Raw genomic sequence first — 27,685 nt, 5'->3', positions numbered from 1 at the left:
ACGTGGATCATAACAGCTTATAGGTTAGAAACGATCTGGAGTGCTTTTCTTAATGAAGGCTGGTAAGACTTGACTGCATCCCATTTACCTGCTTTTCACTTTCAAGAAAAATTTGGCCTCAACTTCTATCCAAGGTTGGGTCTTACCTCATCCCCAATGGTCCACTGTTCAGCCAGACAAATGCTGACACTAAGTCTTCCTAGAAATGAGCCTTCCTAGCACCAGGGGACCACATTATCCAACCAAAAGGTTGGTCACCAATGCATCCTTTGTATTGACTTATGACCAAAAGGGGGAAGTGTGGAGGAAAAATGGGCCACATACTAAACCTGACAAGCTCAGGGGAGGCCTGTCTTGGGGGAGGGGGTGGGTGGCTTACAAACTCACAGATCTAAAGTAACCACATAGGATGGCCTGAAATGAAAACTTCCTAACTAAAAGCGAGTCATGACAGGTATTCTTGTCCTAGGCTGGTGTCTTCCTTGACAAAGGTAAGTCTTTACCTTAGCTGAGCCTGTCTTGTCTTTTTGCATCTACTGATAACAGACGTTTGGACTCTCAGAGTAATTTCCTTTTTCCAGACCCCCCTCAGGGCACAATCTCCCACCAGAGACCACCGAACCCCTCATTGTTATTGTTATCATGTTAATAAACTTAATTATCCCATACTCACCAATGTAAAGGAAGTAGGAGTGTATTCCTTTTACTTTTTGTTATTGTTAATCCTCACCTGAGGATATTTTTTCCATTGCTTTTTAGAAAGAGTGGAAAGGAGAGAGGGAGCCCTGGGGGGAGAGAGAGGGACATCAAGGTGAGAGAGACACACAGATTGGTTGACTCCTGAACCCACCCAGACAGGTGTGGGCATTGAACCTGCAACCCAGGTACATGCCCTTGACAGGAAATCTAGCCCTCAACCTTTGGGTGTGCGGGCTGACGCTCTAACCACTGACCCACACCGCCCAGGGCTCCTTTTACTTTTTATCCAATCCCGGAGATTTCCCCTCTTTGCTTCCTCCCGCCTCCCTAATCGATCACCAATGGGTTTCATGGAACCCCCTTACGTCTCCTCCTTTGATTCTAATGTATAAAATAAGGAGCAAAACTGCCATCCTCTGGCAATCCATTGAGATTCTGCTTCCCAGCAATTGTCAGTTTGGCTCAAATAAACTCATGAAAATTCTTACAGGCTGGGACGGTTCTTAAATCCACAAGGATTCCAGAGGTCCCACCAATCCTGCATCATCAGATCGGAACAATAGCTAACCCAACACCCATATTTAGATCGTTCCGACACAACTACTCTGGGGGATGGTTTTATTCGCAGCTGCTTCCTCCGCGGAAGGGCACCCTAAGAATATCCCCGAAATGTTCCTGCCAGGAGTCCGGGCCAGCTCTTCCCGTCCGCCGCTCTCGGGGCCCAGGCCCTCCTCCAGCCCCGCAGGTAACGCCGCAGTCAGACAGCGCCTCAGGGGGTCAGGCCCCGGCCTCGGCGAGGGAGGGAGGGGGGAAGGCACCGGGCGCAGCTGAGAAGCGCGAGGCCACCGGGCCGGGGGCCGGAAGGCGTGCGGGTGGCGAGCAGGCGGAGGGAGAGGGCGGGACCTGATGCGAGGCTAACACAGTCCCGGGCAGCTCGGCCGGAAGACGCGGAGAGAAGTGGCGGGCTGGGTTCGCGGGGTCGCCAGGTGGGCGGGGCCGCGCGCGCCGGGGGCGGAGCTTCCGTGCCCGTCACGTGACGGGCCTGGCGGTGGCGGCGGTAGCGGCCGCGGCGTCTTCAGCGGCGCCCAGTGCAGGATGTTGCTGGAGGCGGCGGTGGCGGCCCTGGTGGCGGCGGCGTCGTTGGCGGCAGCGGGAGGGGGTGCTGTGGCGACAGCGGCACCCGCGGGTGGTATAAAATGGCGGATTTCGAGGAGTTGAGGGTAAGCGGGGGCGCGGGAATCGAGAGCGGAGGCCGCGGGGGAGGGGAGGGGAAGCGGGGAAGAAGCAACGTCGCCGGCCGCCACCTTCTTGCTACGCGGGGACGGGTTTGCGGAGCCCCGAGTCCCAGTCCGCGTCCGAGTCGGCGTCGGGGCGGTCGTGGGAGGGGAGCAAAGCGGCGGCGGACGCCCGGGCCGCGCGGGCGGAGGGCCTGGGGCCCAGGGCCAGCGGCCAGGCGGTCCGGCCGGGGCTCCCCACACCTGACGCTGGGGGTCGGGGCCGTCCGTCCTCGGGAGCGGGAGGACACGACTTCCCCGTTATTTTAAGGGCTGATGTGGAAAGCAGGATTTGCTTTTGCATCTTCGCGAGGGATGTCAGTGTTTATTGGCGATTCCGAAGTCCACATGCTACTCACTTGGTGGGAGACTTGTTTCCCGAAACGTGAAGTTGCGTTTAGGAATTCTTCTTTCTCCTCAATGGCTGATGCTACCGTTTAGTCAGATGTGTCACGAGAAGGGCCCCTTCGACCAGTGCTTCCTCAGTACCTGGGAGAGAAGCGTGGTCTTTGGGGAACCCTACCTTCAGTAATCAGCCTTCAACCTGGGTATTTTCTTAGTGTCATGGTAAGAAATCCATGAAGTCCGTGTTGTCAGGAGGTTTTTTTGTGAACTCGTCTTAAGAGCTCTTGAGGAAAAACATTTTTCCTCCTAGCCTTAGAACAAGGTCACAACTTTATTGTTGATACCTTTGTTTAATAGGTTTGAAACGGGGTGAGCTGGGGGTACAATGGAAAGGATATTTTTCCCTAGGCTGATAACCTTCAGAGTCCTCAACGTAACAAAACTGATAAACGAGCAGGATTTGTTTTTTATGAGTCGCTGAATTGCTGGCGACATAACTGGAATGCTTAAAGGACGGAAACCCCGGTTTTAAAAACAAAGTCAAAGTATAGATGAAAGTGAACTTGAGATTAAGTTAACTGCAGACCTTTTGTTTAACATAGACATATGATGTTCGGGTTACTTGAAATAAGAAGGAAAAGGAATCCGGTAAAGATTCAGTCTTGTATGTTTATTGTTGGCTTTTTTTTTTGGCGAGGGATAGGGCTGGGAAAGATGTAGGTTGGTTACCTGCCTAATAGGGTGGACATCAGCAAAAGGACTGGTAGCCCTGGCCGCCTAGCTCAGTCGGTTCCAGCATAGTCCCCATCGGCAACGTTGCGGGTTGGATCTGAGTCCCGGCGCATACAAGAATCAACCAATGAATGCGTACATAAAGGGAACAACAAATCGATGTCTCTCCCTTCTTTCCCCTCTCCCCTTACCCTCTCTCTAAAATCAGTAAATAATTTTATTTTTTAAAAAAATAACGTTTTGGTGATTCTGATCTAAAGGAAGATTGTTATGCTTTGGGTAATGCCTGCCATTTCCCTCCTGCTGTTTCAAAAATAATTTTAATGCCCAGGAAAGAGATAAGTATATTAATGAATTAATGAATTTATGCCCTCTACTACTTTATACAGAGACTCATTATAGTAGGTAAAAGGTGTTCATAATGATCAAGTATAAGGGTTTTAGTCCCTTAGAGCCCCAGCGGTAGAGCTTTTAACACCTGTGGATCTTTTGAAGCAACCAGGCCTGAGCCTTACCTGGTAAATTTATAAAGTTTAGGATGGATTGAGAAGACTAAAGTTTGAAGTTAAATTTATTTTTACCTTCAGTATTTTCTTAATTTTTATGTATAACGGATGCATATAACTTTTCCTCTTCTAAGATTTTTTTGATGGACACTTTTCCAAGTTTTGTATTACACTTTTATATTGTCAGTCAAAGCTTAATAAAAAGCAGAAAATTTATTTACTGGTATTGGGTGGAACAGGTTACCAGTGCTTAGGTTGGAGTAGAACCAAAAACTGCAAAGTGGTTGGAACCCAAAGAAGCTTTTCTCCTTGTCTCCCTTTCCCCCTCCCATTTGTTTTGTGGGTCAGCTTCTTCATCGCTTTTTGTAAATCACTTGTCTACTTCTTCCTGTGCTTGATCATTCTGGTGGGTTGAGGGAAAGGAATGAGCAAGTTCTCTGTGAAGGGAAATTGTGGGCTGAACTGCCCAAGATGATTATAATAATGTGTCACATATTAGAAGCTTCCAAGGTGCTGTAGAAGAAATTATTCAATTCATCAGTTGCTTATTTTACAGCACTTACATTGGTAGGAGTTTGTGGATTAATTAGTTTGCAAATTAACTAGTTCAGAATTAACGTGGGATAAGCTCATAAGAGCTGATGGCCTGGACCTCTGTCACTGCCACTCTGGCTTTCTAGTCTCTAGCAGAGCCAAGCACAGAGGTGGAGGAGAGACAGAATAGTTGGGATTCTGAAGACCCTCATCTCTTCTTCAGTCAGAACAGCTTTTTTACCCTTGACTTTCTCCTGCAGTTGCATAATTTCATGCTGGTGTCGCCCTTCAGCCATCCTTAAAAAGGCCCCTACTGCAATTTAACCTGGTTAATCTACTCTCCCTACATCTCTTCACTCAAGTGTAGGGATGGAAGGGAATTTATTCTAGTAAGATTTCTTTCTTTTTTCTTTTTTTCAAAAGAATCTGTCTTCTGTATTTCTCATGCCCTCCCTTTTGAGATTGAGAGTTTATTATCTCTGTGTGTCAAAATGAGAGTAAATGTGTGTGTGTCTGGGTATGTATTTGGGCTAGTGAAACATCCAGTTATAACTTTCTTAATAGATACTGGTAAACCAGACGCAGAAAGTCTTTTATACTAAGAGATATAAGTAATTTTATGACATTTTCTATCTAGAAGGCTTGAGTATTTGGTTCCTTACACCTAGCAGGACTGGGCATCCTGGTAGCTTCAGGTGCTGTTGGGAAGTTAAGGGGGGATTTGAGATTAGAGGTCCTCAGCCCTTCTACCCCCCAGCTATTGAGCAAAGAAATAGCCTTATAGATATATGATAGATGTAACAGAATCTACCATGTGATTCAAAGCTATTAATGGACACAATTAAAATATCGAGGAGGACTTCATTTGAGAGCATGTCTGTGAAAGCCCTCTGAGCTCTATCTCCAGAGCCTGCAATCCTGGATTCTCCTCACACAGCTCTAGTCTACTCGATCCTTTCACTGCTGGAGCCCAAAGTGAGTGGCTGCACACAAAACTTTGTGTGTTGGCCCTTTAAGAGGTTGCCTGCATTTCCAGCCATCTCTCCTTGGCAGACAGAAACCTGGCTGTTTTTCACAGCAGATGTTATGTGGGCACCTTTCTCTGTTCTGGCGCTCTGGGCTGGGAGGCCCAGCTTGGGGTTTAGACCCCAGAGTTCTCAGTGGGAAACAGCGCCAGCTGAGATCTCCCTCCGGACCTTCAACCAACCACTGCCTGCTGCCTGTGGGAGCCTGCTGCTGCCTGTGGGAGCCTGGCTAGCCCTCTCAAGCCTCTGCACTTCCTACCAGTTTCTATATAGTCTTCACTTTGTGTCCTTGGTTATGAAGGTGCTCTCCAGCTAGTGTTCAGTTGCAGTTGATTATTCAGAATGGTTTTCCTATATTTTACTTATAATTCCAGTTTGGTCTTGGGAGAGTGCCAGTGTAGCTTCCGCTCAATCTGCAGCCATCTTGGAATCCAATTTGTGCTTCTTAATCCCTTCACTTCTTTCACCCAGTCTCACAGTCCCCCTCCCCTTTGGCAATCACCAGTTCGGTCGCTCTCTGTGCATCTTTTTCAGTTTTGTTTGTTCATTTATTTTGTTCTTTAGATTCCACACATAAGTGAAGTCATACGGTATTTGTCTTTCTATACCTGACGTATTTCACTGAGCATAGTACCCTTTAGGTCCATGCATGCTATCACAAATGGTAAGATTTTATTCTTTTTATAGCCAAGTAATATTCCATTGTATATATGTACCACAGCTTTTTTATTCACTCTATTAATGGGCACTTGGGTTGCTTCCATATCTTGACTATTGTAAATAATGCTGCAGTGAAAATCAGGGTGCATATATTCTTTTGCATTAGTGTTTTGGGTGTTTTTCAGATAAATCCTCAGAAGTGAAATCACTGGGTCATAAAGCAGTTTCATTTTTAATTTTTTGAGGAAACTCCATAATGTGAGAACAGTATTTTCAATCTTTGGTTGGGAAACTGCAGTTGAGAATGCGAAAATAATCTTTTTGTTCTGTGGTTGGTTGAATCCATAGACATTAAACCCATGGATGAGAAAGGTCACCTGTATTTATTGAAAAAAAAAAATCCATGTCTAAGTGGACCTGCACAGTTCAAACCTGCATTATTCAAGGACCAACTGAATTTAAATTAAAATGAAGTAGATAATTCCTAATAGTTAACCAGATATTCTTACCTATAGTAGACACTTTTGTGTTAGTTTCCTTCCTTAGTACCTAAGGTGCCTATTCTGGACATTTCATATAAATGGGAATCGTACACATGGCCTTTTATGTCTAGCATCTTTCATTTAACCTCTGAACCTATCTCTGGTAAACACGAATATCTTTCCTGATAAAACAGATATTTTTCTAAGTATAACATTCTTCAGATGTTTCTCTCTTCTCAGCATTTTTGCCTTTGTTTTTCTGTATTGGATCTTAGTGTTAAAGTTTTTTTTTTGAAATATAATTCATATACCATAAAATTCAGCCTTTTAAAGTATTCAAGTCCCCTGGCCAGGCGTGGCTCAGCGGTTGGGTGTCGACCTAGGATCCAGGTGATCGGGGTTCGATTCCCGGTCAGGGCACATGCCCGGGTTGTGGGCTCCATCCCCAGTGACTCATCATTGATGTTTCTGTCTCTCTCTCTCCCTCTCCTTTCCTCTCTCTGAAATAAATAAAGATGTATTTAAAAAAAATAAAAAATAAAAGTATTCAAGTCAATGATTTTGGTCCGTTCACAAAGTTATTCAACCATAACTACCATCTGATTCCAGAGCATTTTCATCATCCGCAAAGAAACCCTATACCCGTTGACAGTGACTCCCTATACCCTCATTCCCTCATCCCTCAGTATTCATTAATCTACTTTCTGTCTTTTTGGATTTGCCTATTCTGGACATTTCATAGAAATAGAATCATATGTATGGCCTTTTGTGTCTAGCTTCTTTCATTTAACATAGCCTTTTCAAGATTCATTCATGAATCAATGCTTTATTCCTTTTTATGGTCGAATAATATTCTACAACATTTTGTTTATCTTTTCATGAATTTATGTACATTTGGGTTTTTTCTACTTTTTGACTACTATGAACATTGATCTACAAGTGTATAAATTTTGTGTGGACATATGTTTTTAATTCTCTTGAGTAGTTATCTAGGAGTGGGATTCCTGGGTCATGTGTTAACTCTATGTTTAAGTTTTTGAGGAACTCCCATACTGTTTTCCAAAACTGCTGCACCATTTTACATTCCCATCAACAGGGTTGTAGAGAGAGAGAGGGAGGAGAGAGAGAAACACTGATTTGCTGTTCCACTCATTTATGCATTCATTGGTTGATTCTTGTATGTACCCTAATGGGAGCTTGCACCTACAACCTTGGTGTATTAGGATGATACTCTAACTGAGCTACCTGACCAGGGCTTGATCATCTTTTCATGTGCTTATTTGCCATTGTATAGCGTTTTTAGAGAAATGTCTGTTCAAACCTTTTGCCCATTTTTAAATTGGATTGTGTTTTGTTTTTTAATTAAGTTTAAGTTCTTTATTCTAGGTACAAGTTCTTTATCAAATATATGATTTGCACATGTTTTCTTCCTTTTTTGTGGACTGTCTTTTCACTTTCTTGATAGTGTACTTTGAAGCACAAAAGTTTTTAATTTTGTCGAAGTTTGTCTACTTTTTCTTTTGTTGCTTTTGATGTCAGGTCTAAGACACCATTGCCCAATCCATTATCATAAAGATTTATGCCTGTTTTCATCTAAGAGGTTATATTTATAGTTTTAGTTTTTACATTTAGGTGATTGATCCGTTTTGAGTTAATTTTTGTTTATGGTGTGAGGTAGGGATTCAGCTTGTTTTGCATGTGGATATCCAGTTTTCCCAGCACTATTTTTTTTAAAGAAAGTTTTTCCCCCCTTTGAGTTGTCTTGATAGTCTGTTTTTATTCAGGTACCTCAACATAAGGAACTGGAAAGTTGAAGTAAAAGTGTTGTGACTTTTTTTCTAGACTTTTTGGAAAAATGGTTTGAGACTAAGTTTGTTTATTTGTTTTTTGACTTTGCAGAAAACAGTATAAACCTAACAAAGACATTCAGAGCTCTCCATTTGCTTATTCATGTAGGTCAGTAAAAGCAAATCTTGATTATGTCACAAACTGTATATATTTTTTGGTATTTGCATGAATATTGACTTTATGACATTAAACAAATTATTTTACTTTTTCCCTGACCTGGAAAATGGTTTTAATAACATTTTGTATTCTCTTATTTCCATTCCTTTTTTTTTTTTTTAATGAAAACAGTCTTTGTGCAGACAGTGCAGAAAATTTCCAAAGGAAAGTAAAAAGTTCTTTCTTTCCCACTAAGTCCTATTCCTAATATAATTGCCTTAAACTGTTTTCTTTCTTTTCTTTTTTTAATTTTTCGGTTAAGTCCCAGACTCAGAAATACCACGTATCTTTTTATATCTTGATTTTTCTTTCAACTTTCAACTGTATCTGTTACTTTACTTTCTAGTAAATATGAAATTTAGGTCATTATGTTTCCCACTTTTTTCTAATTCTGCTGTTACATTTTTTGTTTCTATTCTGTTGTTGATTATTCTTAACTTTATGCAGTAGTTAAGTTTCTGTTTCTTGTCCTCTCAGTTTCAGATAATATCTCTTTCGTTCCGAGCATTTAACACTCATCTATTTCTGTTTCTTCTACCTCCACACTTCCTTTCCTTCCAGCCTTAATTTTCTATTTCATTATCAAGATTTATGTCATTTATATTATGATTTATAACTCTTCTACACTTTTCTGTTCTTCTAAAGGAGGTTCTAGAAATTGAGTACTAATAACCAGCCTTTGTAATGTAAATATTAGTCATTGTTAGAACCAAGTAGTGTGGAGCTGTAGAGGAATTTCTTTTACTAAACTGGTGTTGCCCTGGCCTGGGTGGCTGAGCTTGTTGGGCATGGTACCCTCCTTGGAGGGGTTGCAGCTGGATCCCCAGTAGGGGGTGTATGAGAGGCAGCCAATCCATGTTGTGCTCTTACATTGATGTTTTTCTCTTCTCCCTTCCCCTCTCTCTCAAAATCAATATATTGTTCTTTAAAAATAAAATAAAATAAACCTGTGCTCCTTAAAGGAGAAATATAGGAAAGTCCTGCTTGAGTGAGGAGAGCTCATGGATATTATTATTTTAAAATATGTCTATTGACTTCCGAGAGGAAGGGAGAGGGGGAGAGAGAGATAGAAACATCAATGATGAGAGAGTCATTGATCAGCTGCCTCCTGCATGCCCCCCTACTGGAGACGAGCCTGAAACCCAGGCATGTGCCCTCACTGGGAATCAAACCGAGATCTCCTGGATCATAGGTTAATGCTCAGCTGCTGAGCCATGCAGCCAGGCATCATGGATATTATTTTTAAAATTTGGTATTACACTGTGTTCTCATCTTGTAGCCATTCAGTTTTTCTTGAAGATAGGTTTTCTGGAGCTCTCAACCTTCCTTTTCTAATTTGGGCAGCTTGCTTTCTAGGTGTGCTAATACAACTGTCATCCTGGGATTACTTTACATCACACTCCCGGGTTATGGCTATTATTTGGATCTCATTCTTTCTTTTTTAAAATTCCATTTTTATTTTACTGGAATATGGCATGGGGAAAAAGCAGGTTTACAGTTGTGAGTACGTGAAACACAGTTTATTTTTGTATTTATTAATATTGTGTTATTTTCCATAGAACAACTGTAAACCTACTTTTGCCCCGCCCTGTATAATCATGAGTAGTTGTTCTAGGAAGAATATGCTGGTGATAAACTTTGTAAGTTTTTAAATGTTTGAAAATGGCTTGTCTTTGTTTTTGATTGAAAGCTCAGATATAGAATTTTAAGTTGCCTCTGAACTTTGAAAACTTTGCTCTAGGAATTTAAAGCACCCTCTATTTGCTAATAGAGGTCCAATGAAAATCTGGTGGTTACCCTTTTGTAGTAACATCCTTTACAGTCTTTATGGTGATATCTTTATTTTTAGTTTGTTAAATGTGTTTAACTATAGGCTTTTTTCTTTCTTTCTGGTGGGTACCTTTTCAGCTTTAATATTCTTCAGGTCTGGGGAATTATCTTCTTTGATAACTTCTTTCCCTCCTTTTCTGTTTTCCCTGAGACTCTTGATGGATAAGTGTTGGACTTTCTAGATTGAAATTTCATTTGTTTATTATACTCTGGAAGGGTTCCTCCTTGACTTTGTCTTTGAACTTTTCTATAGAACTTATTTCAGCAATTATATTTTTAATTTATAAGAGCTTTTCCTTCCTCCCTTTCTTCTTTTTGAGTATCATGCATATTATTGTAGTTCGTTCGTTCAGTCCCTTCTACTAGCAAAATAATAGAGTTCCAGTTGTTCCACCTCCTTTTCTGTTTACTCTTTTTAAAAAAATAAAGTCTTATTGTTGAAAATATTACAGATTTCCCCTTCTCCCCCTCCCCCCTTTGACCTCCTCGATCCCCCTTCCCCCCAGGTTACTTCCCTATTGTCTGTCTATGGGTTATGCATATTGTTCGCTTTTTAAATTTTAGATATTTTGGTGGATGTTTAGTAGTTTTAATTTGCATTCACCTGTTCTAATAAGTAATTATATTAAACTCCTTTTAGTATACTTACTGGCCATTTGGATATCTTTTGTGATGTGGCTTGCCAAGTTTTTTGCCCATTTTTATATTGGCCCATCTCTGTTTTTCATACTTATTTATAGGAGTTCATTGTAAAATCCCAGATACCAGCTCTTACAGGTTATATTTTACAAATAAGCAGCCCCTTAAGTTTCTTCAGAGTTCTACTCAACTTATCCATTGCCTTTTCCCATTGGCGAATATCTCCAGGGGAAAAGAGGCATCCAATGTTCTGAGCTTCCCTTCCTTCCATAGTCTTCGCCTCTCAGGCCCTTGCTGCCTATGTAGTGCTTTATGCCTTCAAACATACGTGTTTTATATTATGTTCAATTTTTAGGTTTTCACAGGGAGGGTTGGTTTGAAACCGTCTAGGCAGTGGGGGACATGGAAGTAGAACAAGTCCTCCTGCATTGCTTCTTCAAGGAACTTCTTAAGGCTGTTAGGTTCTCCACATAATTTTAGAGTTATCTATTTAAATTATGTAGATACGTACATACACAGCCTGTTGGGATTTTGATGGGAAATGCATTGGAGAGAATTAATGTTTTGTTACTAAGTTTTCTTAACCGTGAACATTGTAATCTCCATTTATTTAGGTCTTTTCCAGTGTCTCTCAATAAAGTTTTACAATTTTCTTCAACTAAACTGTTGCAAATATTTTGTTAGATTTATTTCTAGGTACCTTATGTTTGTATCAAATCATAAATGGTACCTTTTTATAATTATATTTTCAATCTTGGTGTATAGAAGTAAAATTTGACTTTGTATAATAATCTTGCTATACTCCTCCTAATCGTGATAAATTATAGAAATCTTTTGGATTTTCTGTGTAGACAGACCTATCTGTGAATAATGACCTCTTTGTTTCCTCCTTTCCAATTCTTATGCTTTTTTTTTCTTTCTTTCTTTTTCTTGTCTTAATGTGCTGGCTAGGATCTCCAGTACAATGTTGAATAGAAGCGGTGATGGGGGCATCCTGATCTTGTTCCTGATTTTAAAGGAAATACTTTCAAAGTTTCACAGTTAAGTATGATGCTTGCTGTAGGTTTATCGTAGATAATCTTTTCAGGTTAAGGATTTTCCTTTCTGTTACTGGTTTGCTAATTAAAAAAAAAGGGATGTTGAATTTTATCAGAAGTCTTTTCTGCATCTTTTGAGAGGATCATATGTTTTTATTCTGTAACCTGTTAATGTTTTTCTTCTGTAATATGTTAATATGGTGAACTACATTGATTGATATTCCAATACTTAAATCAACCTTGTGTTTCAAGATATAAAGTCATCCCTGATCTATCTGTGTCTCTTTGTATTGAACTCAATTTGAAGGTAGTTAATTCAGGTTTTTTTGTCTTTAACAATGTGTAATATTGACTTATAATTTAAAATATATGTACTTTTCCTCTTCTGGAAGAGTTGATGTAAGATTAGAATGATCTGTTTCTTACATGTTTGGTAGAGCTCCCTTGTAAAATTGTTACTGGTGTTTTCTTCGTGGGACACTTTCTTAACTACTGTTTTAATTGCTTTGAGTGTAGGATTGTTCGTATTTTCAATTTTCAAACCGCTTTTGGTAGGTTATACTTTTACAGAAAATTGTCCATTTCATCCATGTTCCTCAATTTATGGCATTAATTTGTTAATCTCTAATTTTGTAGTACCTGTATTTAATGGCCCTTTTATCTTTTTTAAAAGCCTTTTCCTTGATCAGTGTTAAGAGCTAAAAGTTTGCCAATTTTTAAAGATTTCAAAGAATAAAAGTTTTGTCTTACATGCTCTTAAATGTATCCTTTCCCCATTTCATTAATTTATGCTCATTTCTTATACATTCTTTGGGTTTATTTCTGTTCTTTTTCTTATTTCTTAAGTTTGATACCTTGCTTATTTTTAGAATTTTAACATAGTCATTTAAGACGAGGAATTTCTATGTATTGCTTTCCTTGTGTAATGCAGGTTTTGATGTGTAGTATTTTCATTTGTGAATATTTTTCTATTCTGGGAGTTCTTTATTTATTTAAAAGTTTTATTTTCAAACATAGAGGAATTCTTTTAGTTATTGATGTGTAATTGTGTTGTGGTTAGGCAACATGATCTGTATCTACCAATTTTTTGGAATGTATTGAGCCTGTGTTGTAAGTTTTTATAATTTTTGTTTGTATTTGAAGAGAATATGTACTTTCTAATTATTGGCGTAAAGATTTATATATGTTCAATAGTTAAGCCTGTTAATTCTTTTCTTCAGATCTCATATTTTTATGTTTTTAGAAAGCAGAGTATGTTAATCTTTTACTAAAATGGTGTCCCCCCCATAGTCTGTCAATTTTTAAAGTATATTTTAAAATTGTTAGTAGTACATGAAAGTTTAACTTTATTATATTTTCTCATTGAATTGAAACTTTTACTCTGTGTAGTGACTCTATGTCTAGGAATGCTTTTTGCATTGCATACTACTGTTTGATATTACTGTACTTATGCTGTTTTTTGTTATTTTTTGTCAGTTAATTTTGGCTGATTTTTAAAATTATCCCTCCCCCTACATTTTTGTGTTCTTTTATTTGTCTCTTGTGAATATCATGTTATTGAATTTAAGAAAATTAATCTGCCTCATAGTCTTGGTATTTTTAATGTTAAATTAAACTTTTTATTAAATTGTATATTCATTCACAGTTGTAAGAAATAATACAGAGACATCCCATGTACTCTTTCCCCAGTGGTAACATCTTGCAAAAATGTAGTACAGTATCACAAACAGGATGTTGACATTGACCATTTTCATCATCACAAGGACCCCTCATATTGTCATTTTTATAGCCACACCCACTTCCTTTTCTCCCCTCATTCTCTGGGACCCACTACCTGTTCTTTATTTCTATGATTTTTGTCTTTTCAAGAATTATGTAAATAGAATCATACAGTAGGTGGTTAGTTCTTTTTTCTTCTTCACTCATTATACTTCTCTGGAAATTCATTCGTGTTGCTATATGTATCAGTAGTTCATCCCTTTTTATTGCTGAGTAGAATTTTATAGTATGGATTCGTTTAACCATTTACCTGTTAAAGGTATCTGGTTGTTTACAGTTTTTGGTTATTACAAATACAAGTGCTATAAGAATTGTGCATAGGTTTTTTGTGCATGTAAGTTTTCATTTCTTTGGGATAAATGCCCAGGAGTGCAGTTACTGGATTGTATGGTTAGTTTTTAAAGAACTTGCCAAACTTTTCCAAAGTGGCTGTACCATTTTAAATTCCTACTAGCAGTTTATGGAGTGATCCAGTTTTTCTGCATCCTCGCCAACATTTGTATTATCACTTTTTCATTTTAACCATTCTGTAATGTATCTAGTGAGGTTTTACTTTGCATTTCTGTAATGGCTAATGATACTGAAGATAATTTATGTGCTTATTTTTCGTCTGTATATCCCCACTGATGAAATGTCTCTTCATGTCTTTGTCCTTTTTTTAATTGGATTGTTGTTTTTCTGTTGAGTTTTGAGAGTTCTAATTATATTTTAGATACTAGCCCTTCATTGGATATGTGGTTTGCAAATATTTTTCCAAGTCTGTTGATTGTTCTTTCATCCTTTTAACAGGGTATTGCAGAGCACAAGTTTTTAATTTTGGTGAAGTCCAGTGTATCATTTTTTCTTTTGTGGATCTTGCTTTGGAGCATCAAGTCTGAGAACTCTTTGCCTGAAGATTTTATTCTATGTGTTGTTTTCTCCTGAAAGTTTTTCATAGCTTTGTTCTAACATTTAAGTCTGTGACCCATTTGGAGTTAATTTTTGTATAAAATGTAAGACTGAGGTGCAAGGCCATTTTTTTTTGGTCTGTGGCTGTGCAATTGCCCCAACACCATTTGTTGAAAGGCTGTATTTCCTCTATTGAGTTACTTTTGTATCTTTGTCAAAAACTGTTTGGACATATTGGTGTATGTCTGTTCCTGGGTTCTTTATTCTGTTCCAGTGACCTTCATTGACTTATGTGTCTTTGTCTCTGCTAAGACCATGAAGTCTTGATTATTGAACTAAGATATGAAATGAGATAGACTGATCCTCTCTATTTTTCAAAATTATTTTACCTCTTATAGTTTGTTTGCCTTCCCAGATAAATTTTAGAATAATCTCATCTATATCTATAAAAAGTCTTGGTAGGATTTGGGTAGGAATTGTGTTAAATCTGTATATGTGTTTAGGGAAAATTGATGTTATTTTGTTGAGTCTTCTAATCCATGAAGAATCCATTATTTAGATCTTAGACTTCTTTCATTAGTGTTTTGTAGTTTTCAGACAAGTCCTGTACATGTTTTTTTATGTTTTAAAAACATATGTATTTTCACTTTTGGGGGAGTTATTATAAATGGTATTACGTTTTTAACTTGTTTCTGCATGTTCTTTGTTAGTATATAGAGATGTGTTGGTATTTGTGTGTGGTTCTTGTATCCCGAGACCTTGCTGAGTTCAGTTACTAGTTTTAGGAGATGTTTTGTAGATTCCTTAGAATCTGCAAATACAGGTAGTTTTATTTTTTTCTTTCCAACTGTATGCCTTCTATTTCCTTTTCTTGTCTTTTTCCACCAGCGAGAACTTCCAGCACTATGCTGATTGAGAGTGGTGAGAGTAGACATTCTTTCTTCATTCCCAGTCTTAGAGGGAAGCAGTCTTTCACCATTAAGTAGGTTAGCTCTAGTTTTTTTTTGTAGGTGCTTTCTATCAAGTCAGGAAGTTCTCTATCCCTATCCCTGGCGTGCTCCCCTGGAGGGAAGTGAACACTGGGTCCTTTTTCCTGAGAGTATTTGTCTCTCTTGCAGGTGGAAATCTTAGGGGAGGTTACAGGGGAGAGTCTCATCAGCTTTCCCAAGTGTGCTCTTTCAGGGTCATGGGCTCCACTGATTGATCAGTGCCAGGGCAGGGGGTCATTAGTCAATGTAGCTGGTCCTGAGTCAGCGACTGTGACTGTACCACTTGTCCGGTTTTGCTGCTTTTCTGGGCCTGGAGCTGAAATACAACTGAGGCCTAGATGTTATCTTTAGGGAGGAAACGCTCAAGGTGCCTAAACCGGATGACTAGCCATATGCTGGGGGAGGATAGGTTACCCTGGGGACAAGGTTCTTGTTATCCCAGTTTGCCCCTTGCTGTAGGCATTTGGGGGTTTCTGCCCTGGTGAGTCTCTGTACCTGAGTTTTCTGTACCTGGCCTCTGTTCATGTGTGTCTAACATATATTGCATAATTTTATCTATACATATTTTAGTATGTGACTGTTAGGATAAAGATCATCTTAACCAAGCTATTTACAAATTTATGTTAAACTATTTTTACTTTCCTAGATGAAACTATACTGGTGTACATTGAGGGCTTTTGTGTCTGTACTCACAGGAAACAATAAGTTACAAAAAAGACTCCTTATGGTTCCTACTGGGAAGTGAGAAAGACTGGACCCCATTTCATCAGGCTTTTACTTAAAGTTTTGGTTGGATGAGTAGACTCTGTTGAAGTCTGAGAGACAGTAATTTGCATATTTAAAAATTTTTGTATTTTGTGTTGAACAGATTTTTCCATGTTATCTTTTTTTTTTTTTAATTTTTATTTTTGTTTAAAGTATTACAGATGTCCCTTTTTCTCCCCAATGACCTCCCCCCCCCCCGTTCCTTCCCCCTCCCCAGTCACTCTCCCCACCATTGTCCGTGTCCTTGGGTTGTGCATATATGCATATAAATTCTTTGGTTACTCTCTCCCCCTCCACCCCCTCCCCCCTTCCCTCTGACATTTCGTCAGTCTCAACTATGCTTCCACGTCATTGAATCTGTTCTGCTCGTCAGTTTATTAAGTTCTTTAGATTCCACGTATAAGCGAGATCATGTGATATTTTTCTTTCGTTGCCTGGCTTATTTCACTTAGCATAATATTCTCCAGGTCCATCCATACTGTCCCAAAGGGTACGAGATTCTTCTTCTTTACAGCTACGTAGTATTCCATGGTGTAAATGTCCCACAGCTTTTTAATCCACTCATCTACTGATGGGCACTTGGGCTGTGTCCAGATCTTAGCTATTGTAAACTGTGCTGCTATGAACTTCGGGGTGCATATATCCTTTCTGATGAATGTTTCAGGATTCTTAGGATACATTGCTAGGAGTGGAATCACTGGGTCAAAAGGCAGCTCCATTTCTAATTTTTTGAGGAACCTCCATACTGTTTTCCATAGTGGTTGCACCAGTCTGCATTCCCACCAGCAGTGTACTAGGGTTCCCCCTTCTCCACACCCTCGCCAGCACATGTCGTTTGTTGATTTGTTGATGGCAGCCATTCTGACAGGTGTGAAGTGAAACCACAATGTGGTTTTAATTCGCATCTCTCTGATGATTAGCGACTTTGAGCATTTTCTCATGTGTCTCTTGGCCATCTGTATGTCCTCTTTGGAGAAGTGTCTATTTAAGTCCTTTGCCCATTTCTTAATTGGGTTGTTTGCCTTCCTCTTGCTGAGTAATATGAGTTCTTTGTACACTTTGGAAATTACCCCTTTATCAGATACATCCTTGGCAAATATGTTTTCCCAGACTGTGGGGTTCCTTTGTATTTTGAGGTTGTTTTCTTTTGCTGTACAGAAGCTTTTTAGTTTGACGTAGTCCCACATGTTTCTTTTTTCTTTTGTTTCTCTTGCCCTAGGAGATGTATCAGTGAAAAGTCCATACGTGGGATGTCTGTGACTTTACTGCCTATGTTTTCTTCCAGGATTTTTATGGTTTCATGACTTACATTTAAGTCTTTTATCCATTTTGAGCTTATTTTTGTATATGGTGAAAGTTGGTGGTCTAGGTTCATTTTTTTGCATGTAGCTGTCCAGTTTTCCCAGCACCACTTATTGAAGAGACTGTCTTTACTCCATTGGATGCTCTTGCTTCCTTTGTCAAATATTAACTGACCATAATGGCGTGGGTCTATTTCTGGGGTCTTTGTTCTGTTCCATTGATCTATATGCCTGTTGTTGTACCAATACCAGGCTGTTTTGATTACAGTGGCTTTGTAATACAGTTTAAAGTCCGGTAATGTGATCCCTCCCACTCTGTTCTTTTTTGTCAAGATGGCTGCAGCTATTTGGGGTCTTTTTTGGTTCCATATAAATTTTCAAAATGTTTGTTCTAGGTCTGTGAAATATGCTGTTGGTATTTTAATAGGAATTGCATCGAATTTATAAATTGCTTCGGGTAGTATGGACATTTTAATGATAATTAATTCTTCCAGTCCATGAGCATGGTATATTCTTCCACTTGTTTAAATCTTCCTGTTTCTTTTTTCAATGTCACGTAGTTTTCCGAGTACAGGTCTTTTACATCCTTGGTTAAGTTAATTCCTAGGTATCTTATTTTTTTAGTTGCAGTGGTAAATGGTATTGCTTTTTTAGTTTCTCTCTCTGAAACTTGTTCTTGCTATTATTTTTAATTCCTCTTTTTATACTAATTCTTTTAAAAAAATTTTTTTAAAAATTGATTTCAGAGAGGAAGGGAGAAAGAGAGATAGAAACATCAATGATGAGAGAGTCATCATTGATTGGCTGCCTCCTCTGACTGGGGATCCAACCCACAACCCAGGCACATGCCCTGACCAAGAATCGAACTGCGATCTCCTGGATCCTAGGTCGATGCTCAGCTGCTGAGCCATGCCTGGCCAGGCAATTCTTCACTCTTTTTGAGGGTGTGTGTTTATTTTGTTGTTACAGTCAGCCTTCTGTATCCACAGGTTCCACATCTGCAGATAAGGAGGGTTGACTGTGGGACTTGAGCATCTGTGGCTTTTGGTATATTCTGGGGAGGTGTAGGGGTAGGGATGGGGGGGGGGTGCCCTGGAATCAGTCCCCTGCAGATGCTGAGGGACCACCTTACCTTTTTGCTTTTTGAACATACTAAATTTGTTTTAAATCTTGTATAATAATAGAAACATTTAGGGAGATGTTCTCCCAAGCTTTGGCTTATTTTATAGATTTTGAAATGTAATATGCTTTATTGTTTCTTTTAATAGTTGACTTTCAACTTTGATTTCTTTCTCTGAGGAGTTATTTTAATCAATGTCCTACATGAAAGAGATCCACGTAAGGTCTCAAGTAAAAGGATTTAAGTATAGGGAATAAGTGATTTTACAGTACTGCAGGGCCAGGAACTTGGGCCTGCCATGACCTCTGAAATGGGTAGTGATTAGGTATTGGAGTATCTTTCTAAATTTTGCATAGTTTCTCATATGGTATCAGGTTGGTTATTTTTTAATTTTATTATATATCTGGTGGTTTTTCTTTATCCATTCCTACTTATAAATGAAGATGTAGATAGTTTTAATGTTGCAGTTAGGTAGGCAATATTAATAATGTGACTTATCAATTCCCTTCAGTAGCTTCTCTCCCCACTCCATATTATGCATGACAGTAGATGGAGAATCTACAGAGTTTGTGTTGATCTTTGTCATTATTTCCTACCTACTAGAGCGTCCCCAAATTCTGGGCTATTTATTGATCATTTCCATCTCATGTTTAAGAGATGAAGGGCAGCCTCAGAGAAATATTTTTACCTATTGGTCATCACATGTAACTATCATACTTATTTGATGAGTTTTCTAAATGTAGCACCTTCAGCTTTCCTTCACTCCTTTATATATAATGTTCCAATTATATAATGTCCCAGCTTTAAATTTTTTTATAATTTTGTGTTATTTAAATTTGATAAAGAAATAAGGCTGATTTAAAGTCTTGGTCTTAATGTATATTAGCTTTGTTTTAGAAATCCAGATTGTGTATCTTTTTAAAAAATCAGATACCAACATATTTGTAGTTCATAGAATTTCCTTAAAGTCAGTTGACATGCATTATTGAGATAGTCCTTTGTGTAGAGCATGTAGTAATTGTTAGTGAAGTATTAGAGGTCAGATTTTAGGAAGCAGCAGGATGGACTGGATAAAGTCCACTTAAAAATTTTATACTAAAGATGTAGACATCAGAGGTTAATGAAGAACAAGAGATGAAAGTCATTCTTGCTAGTATTCCTAGCAGGCTCACCTTACTTGGTGACAGCTAAAACTTGGTTGAAGACTGAGTAAAAAAATTAAAATAAGCATCACTTTAGGAAGAAATGGGCTTGCTAAGAAAACATTCATAGAATTTGACTTAGTAAGTTCCTTAGGGAATATCTGAATAGTAAACACTAAATAAAGGACAATTTTTATTGTTGTTGTTGTTTGTTTTTAAATAGAAATTGAGGGCCAGAGGAATAAAGTGACTTTCCCAAGGTCCTGAGTCTTGTTGCTGGGACTTGATCTAGATACAACTACTGATTGCTGCTGTAAAGTTTTCCACAGGATACCATTGACTCTCAAAGCTATCATCTTTGGGAGTGCCTGGCAGGACTTTATCTTTGTAGCATTTTGCAATGCAGATTGTCCTGTCTGTTGCTGTTTCCTTTGCCCTTCCCCAAACCAGGGGATTTCTTTTTAGAATTTTAGGATTCCACATTTATAGTTCTAAGCCCTTATCTCTTTCTTCCCTTTTGTTTGTATATTTACAGTATCTAATAGAGCCATTCTCATTAGCATTTTTTGCCAGATAAAGTTATCATTGGAAATAGAGAAAGGAGACCTCCCAGAAATTCCTTTTTGATAGCCAAGCTTAGAGTGACTTTGTGCTCTCTGTCATTTCTGTAAAACAGATTTTCTTAAAATGAAGAATATTTGAAAAAAACTGGAAGGAGGGAAGCAATGTAGTGAATGCAAGTTTGATTTCTTTAGAAAGAATCACAGATATCTTGTTTCTGCATGACTGCCTCTTGATTTAATTTTGCTTATACTGTAATGTGAGCCAACTTCAATTGGAGAATTTACTAGGATTGAGGATTTTGGGGAAGATGCATTGCATTTCTGGCTTGGGAAGACACTGCAAAAAGCTGTCATAGTCCTTTTTATGTATAAAACCTTGAGTATACTGTAACAGGTGTTTCATGAGATACGCCAAGAATTTTCTTGTTTTCCATTTTTGATTTTTATCTTTTTTGTCCATAACATAGGGGTAAAATAAATAAAATCATCCTAACACATGGAGGAAGTGGAGTGAGTTAAAGTATAAGGACCATAGGATTATGTTACTATGCGATAGTCATTTAGAGCTGTACTGTCCAGAGTGGTAGCTACTAGCCACATGTGGCTCTTAAGCACTTGAAATGTGGTTAGTCCAAATTGAGATGTGCTCTATGCCCCGCCGGGCGTGGCTCAGCGGTTGAGCATCGACCTAGGATCCAGGCGATCAGGGTTCGATTCCTGGTCAGGGCACATGCCCGGGTTGTGGGCTTGCTCCCCAGTCCGGGGCGTGCAGGAAGCAGCCGATCAATGACTCTCATCATTGATGGTATTTCTATCTCTCTCTCAACCTCTCCTTTCCTCTCTCTGAAATCAATAAAGATATATTAAAAAAAAAAATGTGCTCTAAGTGTAAAATACACACTGGATATTGAAGAGTCAGTATGGAAAAAAATCACATTGACACAAAAAAAAATTGATTACTTTTAAATCACAAAAATTGGTTACATATTGAAGTAATACTTTGGATATATTGGGTTAAATAAAGCATATTATAAAAATCAATTTGTTTTATTTTAATGTGGATACTAGAAGATTTAGAATTATGTATGTGGTTCCTACCTCAATCAGATAGTACTGATCAAGAGTGTAAAAAATGGTTGCTAGGATTACAACTTAATAATTCTCTTACCTGTACAATATGAGATATGGAGACATACAGTATATGAAGTAGAATTATGCTACAGCTTTTATGTATTTAACATATTTACTTAAGTATGTTAAATACATACTTAAATATGTATTTAACATATGCTACAGCTTTTATGTATTTAACATATTTACTTAAGTATGTTAAATACATACTTAAATATGTATTTAACATATTTAAATGTGTTTGCAGGTCAGAAAACTAGCAGAGTTCTTATTCCCAACAACTACTAAAAAGCCAAAAAAGAGTTTTAAACAGTTGCTTCTGGGCTATCAATGAGACTTAAAAGTACAGAACAGAGGAATTATGTATTATGAATCAGTGCCAGTAGTAGGTATTGCCCCTGCATACCTACCAGGTTGAGGAGGAGTCCCAGGTAGCTATGGAGTGTGCAGCAGTGAGGAGGAGAGGTGGGGGAAAGTTTCCTTAGAGTCAATTTCTGAAAAGGTAGGTTTCTGAAAGGGTATTTGGTCAGCTCTAGGTCTTACTCTTCTTTCTGGCTGGATAGCGCACATGTGTACAAGTAAATATGACCCATACTTGGTTACTTCTGAGTTCAGAATTGATAGAAAATCACCAGGTAGGTGGATTTATGAGGCAGCAAGTGCCTAAAAGTACATACTAGGTTTTGTTGAGTAAGTAGATGGTAAGATCTGAAGCAGGAACTGCCTGTTATCTTCGTTTTACACCCAAAAACAAGTTAGTAGAGAGTGACTTGGAGTGTATCTTGTCCTTTTTGATTTGTGACCACTCATTTCCTTGCTCTTCAAAGGTCTTTTCTTCGTTGGATACTCAGTTGGGAAATTCAGTTGTTTTAGAAGTTTGACTGTTATATAAGATGTATAGATTTTTAGCTTTACTATTAAAAAATATTACTATTTTCCTGTATTATCTGTTCTCTAATATTTGAGTTGGAGTAAAAAATTCATTGGGTTTTGGATCACAAATCTGTCTTGATTTTGTAGATTTACTATTTAGCATCATAAGTGCATATAGTGTTGTAAAAATCTAATTGGTCAATTGATAATGCTATAACAAATATTATGTATTGGTAGGGCTTAGTGTTAAAAAGGAACATTTTCATTGGTTATAAATTTCATAGTCATAAACAAATGCAAGTTTTCACTTGAGCATAAGCAGATAATGAGGTGGCTAATAGAAATTAATATACTACCAAAATTAAGAGTACAGCAAAACATAATTAACACCATAACTTGAATGTAATTTGGTTGAGGTGGGGCGGGCAGCATCAAGAGGAATGATTCTAACTGCTGTGTGGAAATACTGGTTACGAGCACATGCCAATTGATAGAATGCTGGAAAATAAGATTTTATAGTATATTTAAAATAGGGCTTTTGTATGCTTGTGGGTGACTATTGTCTTATGTCTTTTTTTCCTTTCCTTTTAGAATATGGTTTCTAGTTTTAGGGTTTCTGAGCTACAAGTGTTACTAGGCTTTGCTGGACGGAATAAAAGTGGACGCAAGCATGACCTCCTGATGAGGGCGTTGCATTTATTGAAGAGCGGCTGCAGCCCTGCGGTTCAGATTAAAATTCGAGAATTGTATAGACGCCGATACCCACGGACTCTTGAAGGACTTTCTGATTTATCCACAATCAAATCATCGGTTTTCAGTTTGGATGGTAGCTCTTCACCTGTAGAACCTGACCTGGCTGTGGCTGGAATCCACACGTTGCCTTCCACTTCAGTTACACCTCACTCACCGTCCTCCCCTGTTGGTTCTGTGTTGCTTCAAGACACTAAGCCCACGTTTGAGATGCAGCAGCCATCTCCCCCAATTCCTCCTGTCCATCCTGATGTGCAGTTAAAAAACTTGCCCTTTTATGATGTTCTTGATGTTCTCATCAAGCCCACAAGTTTAGGTAAGTGTTAGACAAATCCATTTCTTCTGGACAAGAAATAAAGCAAGAGGCCTGATTTGCTGCTGCTGTTTTAAAATTGAGGCATTAATGCTAAATGTTTAAATGTAGGGGTAAAAAAATATTGGCAACCATGACTAAAACCTAATATGAAACTGTTGATTCACATTCTCATTCAAATTGCTTTTGTATGTATATGTATGGGAACACTGCTTTTCTAAGAAGAAATCTTTCGTACTTAATTTCTTTCTAAAGTGGCACAGGTAGTTTGACATAGTTGTTTAGCTTTTTGTTTAATATCAACTGCTCAGAAAATGTAATAAGTTTTATCATACTACTTAAAGTTGATACATGTGTCTTTAACGAATTTTTATCTAGGTTGATGACTTCTGTGCTATAACAGCATAATTTACTGCTTAGTGAAATTATATACAGAGGTATTTGGATTTATTGATGAAATAAATTGTTTGGGAAATGGTATTTCATAGTTAACCTGAGAGATTATTTTTCTTTTCCATCCTGGGAAGACCATTTTTGTTTCCAGTCATTTGAAAACTCTCTTAAATATATCGGTGTGCTCTTTTCCTTTGGGTAGGATTGTACTGCAGTATATCTTGGTTGTGTGGGAAGGAAATTTTGAGGGGCAGAGCTGGTTAATGGAGCCAGTATGGCCTATTTGGTTGGCAGGCTGAGGTGGCTATGGTTTTCCCAAGCCCTTTCTCCTTGCTTTGATTTTTATTTAACAATACTGAGCCAGGCAGGCAGAGTAATGCATTTTTATCCCTTAATTATATTCATTCTGAAATAATGATTCTGTGTTTGTTCTCATTTTTATTTGTACAAAGTCCTATGAGTAGAATTATTGCATCAAAGAGTAAGAACATTTTAGACTCTTGATAGCATATTGCTAAATTAGTTTCCAGAAGAGCTGTTCTAGTTTAAATTACACAAAGTGAGGAATGTCTTTCATTGCACTTTACTTCCTGCCTCTATTAGGAGTTATTAAAAACAAATCTTTGCAATTTCTTTTTTTCTTTCTTTTTTTTTTTAATGTATCTTTATTGATTTCAGAGAGAGGAAAGGAGAGGGAGAGAGAGAGATAGAAACATCAATGATGAGAGAGTCATTGATTGGCTGCCTCCTGCACGCCCCCGACTGGGGGTTGAGCCCACAGTCCGGGCATGTGCCCTGACCGGGAATCGAACCCTGATCGCCTGGATCCTAGGTCGATGCTCAACCGCTGAGCCACGCCTGACCGGGCTGCAATTTCGATGGATAAAAACTTGTGTCTTTAGATTTTTTATTTCTAAAATTAATAATAGCAAATATTTCAAATATTTATTACTCAGTTGCCTTTTTAAAAGATGTTATTTTCATCTTTAACCTTTTTTTCTACAGCTTCATTTATCTAGTTAAAATGTTTCCATAATTAATTTTATTTCTCCCTTTGTCACGGTTTTTCGGTTTATACCGTACTAACAATGCACAATATCATGGCTCATACATATGTTTCTTTCTTAGCAATTACTGTAAATCTATTTCTTTGTATGTGTTTTGAGAAAGATTCAGACTAGTGATACATGCTTAGGTGACCCTACCTCATGGCATTCCTCAGGAATATGGTTAAGATGAGGACTGAGAAGGTAAGAGTGTCTGTCGGGTCATGGTTACAGTGAAACGTGTTTCAGAGACAGGGTTGAATGCTCAGAAAGAAAGACTGGAGACAGAGAAGATGCAGCAGTGTGTCTTCTCTGCTTATTAGCATCTGTGGTACACCAAGGGGTGAACTCTGGAGAGGTTTCCTGCTTTTCTTTCCTTCCTTCCTTTCCTGCTTTGTTCATAAATAGAAATATTCTTGCCTTTCTGTATTCTTCATAGAGTTTCTCTTTCATTAATTTCAGTAAGGTTAAAGAAAAGTAGTAGACTTTTATAAGTTTACTAAATTAAAACTTTTGTATTTCATTTGGCTTAGATAAAATAATGGCCGAAGTATTTTGTGCTGAAGAGTGGCTTAGAAAAAACTTGCATTTTTCTCATAGTTAGGACATAAGAAATGTGTGTAAACTCAGAGCTTATAAAATAATTTCTTACCCCTGAGCTAAAACTTATCTATATGTTTTCCAGTAGTCCTGCCTATCATTGTTTTTATAAGCATTATAAACTGATTCTTGTTTTAAAAGAAGGCTTAAATATTTCATTATTCTGCCTTCTTCCCTAAAGAGAATTTTATTAATGTATTTAGTCTTATGTCTGATTGATGAAACAGTGGTCTAAGAAATGGTCTTTAAACTTTGAGGTAGAAAGTTAAAAAAATCAGCATAGTACCATGTAGTCTGCCAAATGAAAGTGGAAAAAATTTAATGCTTTCCAGTAAGTTGACCTTTAGTTGAAAATTTTTGTTTCACATGCCCAAGGCAATGAAATATGACGTGGCTTTATGATGTTGGAAATACTTATAAAAATAAAAATTCTGGGAAATTTTATTTGGACACTGCTATGGAGAAACCTGTTTACATTTGGGAACTGAGAATTAAAAATCTTCAGGAGTCAAAAGAGATATCAAATACAAATTTCAAAGCATGTATTTTTGACCACCACAAGCCAGTTAGTATGTTTTGATTTTATATACAATTGACTCCATGATTTCTAAACCATCAACATATTGTTGAGTAGGAATGGACAACATGGGAGAGACTGGAAGAGCCATGGTAGAAAAAACAGATACAAGAGGTTAAAAATATCATTTCAGAATCTCTTGGGATATTGAAAGCAAAAGCTCTTTAGTACTGAAATAATTGCTGTTAAAAAAACCCAACCCAACCCTGATGAATATATTCTATTTAAGAAGGTGCATTATTATATAGTTTGCAGTTTGGAATTATTTTTACTCAAAATGATTAAAATAAAAATATTTTAGTGTTTAAAATGACAGATTGGCCCGGCCGGGCGTGGCTCAGTGGTTGAGCATCGACCTAGGATCTAGGCGATCAGGGTTCGATTCCTGGTCAGGGCACATGCCTGGGTTGCAGGCTCGATCCCCAGTCAGGGGCGTGCAGGAGGCAGCCGATCAGTGACTCTCTCATCATTGATGTTTCTATCTCTCTCTCCCTCTCCTTTCCTCTCTCTGAAATCAATAAAGATATATTTAAAAATAATAATAAAATAAAATGACAGACTGGCATTTGGAAAACCTGAGTATACACTATGCTAAATGAGGTTCTCTGTACCTGCGGTTATACTGTAACAAATGGACAATCCCCTAATCTAAAAACAAACTAACCAAAATCTCTGTTTTCCTCTCTTAAATAGCTATTCTCATTTGCTCTCACAGGCAGTCTTTCTCTTGAGTTTTCTTTTTTCTTCTTTAAGATAATTTCTTTTGAAGGTGAAATCCTTTGGGAATTTTATTTCCGTTTTTAAAAATTGTCTATATTCAATCTATACAAAATAATATATATAAAATATTAAGTTGTAAGAAATGTCAATGAAATGAACACCTGTAAAACCACTACCCATTTTTTTAATCCTCACCCCAGGGTATGTTTTTTTATTTTAGAGAGAGCGGGGGGGGGGGGGGGGGGGGTGTGTGTGTAGAGAAGGAGAAGCAGAGAAACATTGATGTGAGAAAAATATCCATTGGTTGCCTCCTGTACACACTTCCCCTGGAGATCAAACCTGAAACCATTTTGGTGTACGGAATTATGCTCCAACCAACTGAGCCCCCTGGCCAGGGCCCACTACCCTTTTTTTCTTCTTGGTTAATCCTCACCCAAGGATATTTTTTCCATTGCTGTGTTTTGTTTTGTGGGTTTTTTTTTAGAGAGAGTGCAAGGGAGAGAGAGAAAAAGAAAGAAACATCAAAGTGAGAGAGATACATCAATTGGTTGCCTCCTGTGTGTGCCCTGACTGGGGCCAGGGATCAAACCTGCAACCGAGATACATGCCCTTGACCAGGAATTGAACCCCCGACCCTCCTGTGCACAGGCAGATTCTCTTAACTACTGAGCCACACCGGCCAGGGCCCCACTACCCATTTTTTAAAAAGGGAATACTGTCACTATTTTTGAAACCATGTCCTTGCCTTTTCTGAGTTAAATCACTATCCTGAATTTTGTGTTCCTTTCCTTTGCTTTTTATACTACAATGTGTGTGTGTGTGTGTGTGTGTGTGTGTGTGTATGTATGTATGTATGTAACGTTTAATAGCCTTGTTTTTGAAATTTATATAGTGGTATACTATATATTCTCCTGTGACTAGCTTTTTTTGTTCACTCTTTTTGTAAGTGTCTGTATATTGCTGCCTAT

General features: G+C 38.2%; 1 protein-coding gene across 3 annotated transcripts in view; it reads left to right on the top strand.

Moving 5' to 3' along the window:
* The first annotated feature begins 1,879 nt into the window (after nucleotides 1–1,879).
* The window catches only part of PIAS2 (protein inhibitor of activated STAT 2), a 73,968-nt gene continuing 48,162 nt past the window's right edge, over nucleotides 1,880–27,685 (top strand). For 2 of the 3 annotated variants that reach the window (XM_087819077.1, XM_087819076.1), the window contains exons 1-2: nucleotides 1,880–1,919; nucleotides 22,910–23,384. In XM_087819077.1, coding sequence (XP_087675203.1) covers nucleotides 1,896–1,919; nucleotides 22,910–23,384 — 499 coding nt within the window. In that variant the 5' untranslated portion in view covers nucleotides 1,880–1,895. The remainder of the gene's footprint in view (nucleotides 1,920–22,909; nucleotides 23,385–27,685) is intronic. The other variant, XM_087819078.1, reaches the window with a different exon arrangement.

The sequence above is a fragment of the Miniopterus natalensis genome, chromosome 7 (genome assembly GCF_054644295.1).
Source record: "Miniopterus natalensis isolate mMinNat1 chromosome 7, mMinNat1.hap1, whole genome shotgun sequence".
NCBI lineage: Eukaryota > Metazoa > Chordata > Mammalia > Chiroptera > Miniopteridae > Miniopterus > Miniopterus natalensis.
The sequence above is the reverse complement of the archived record's forward strand: the minus strand, read 5'-3'. Positions and strand labels throughout refer to the sequence as shown.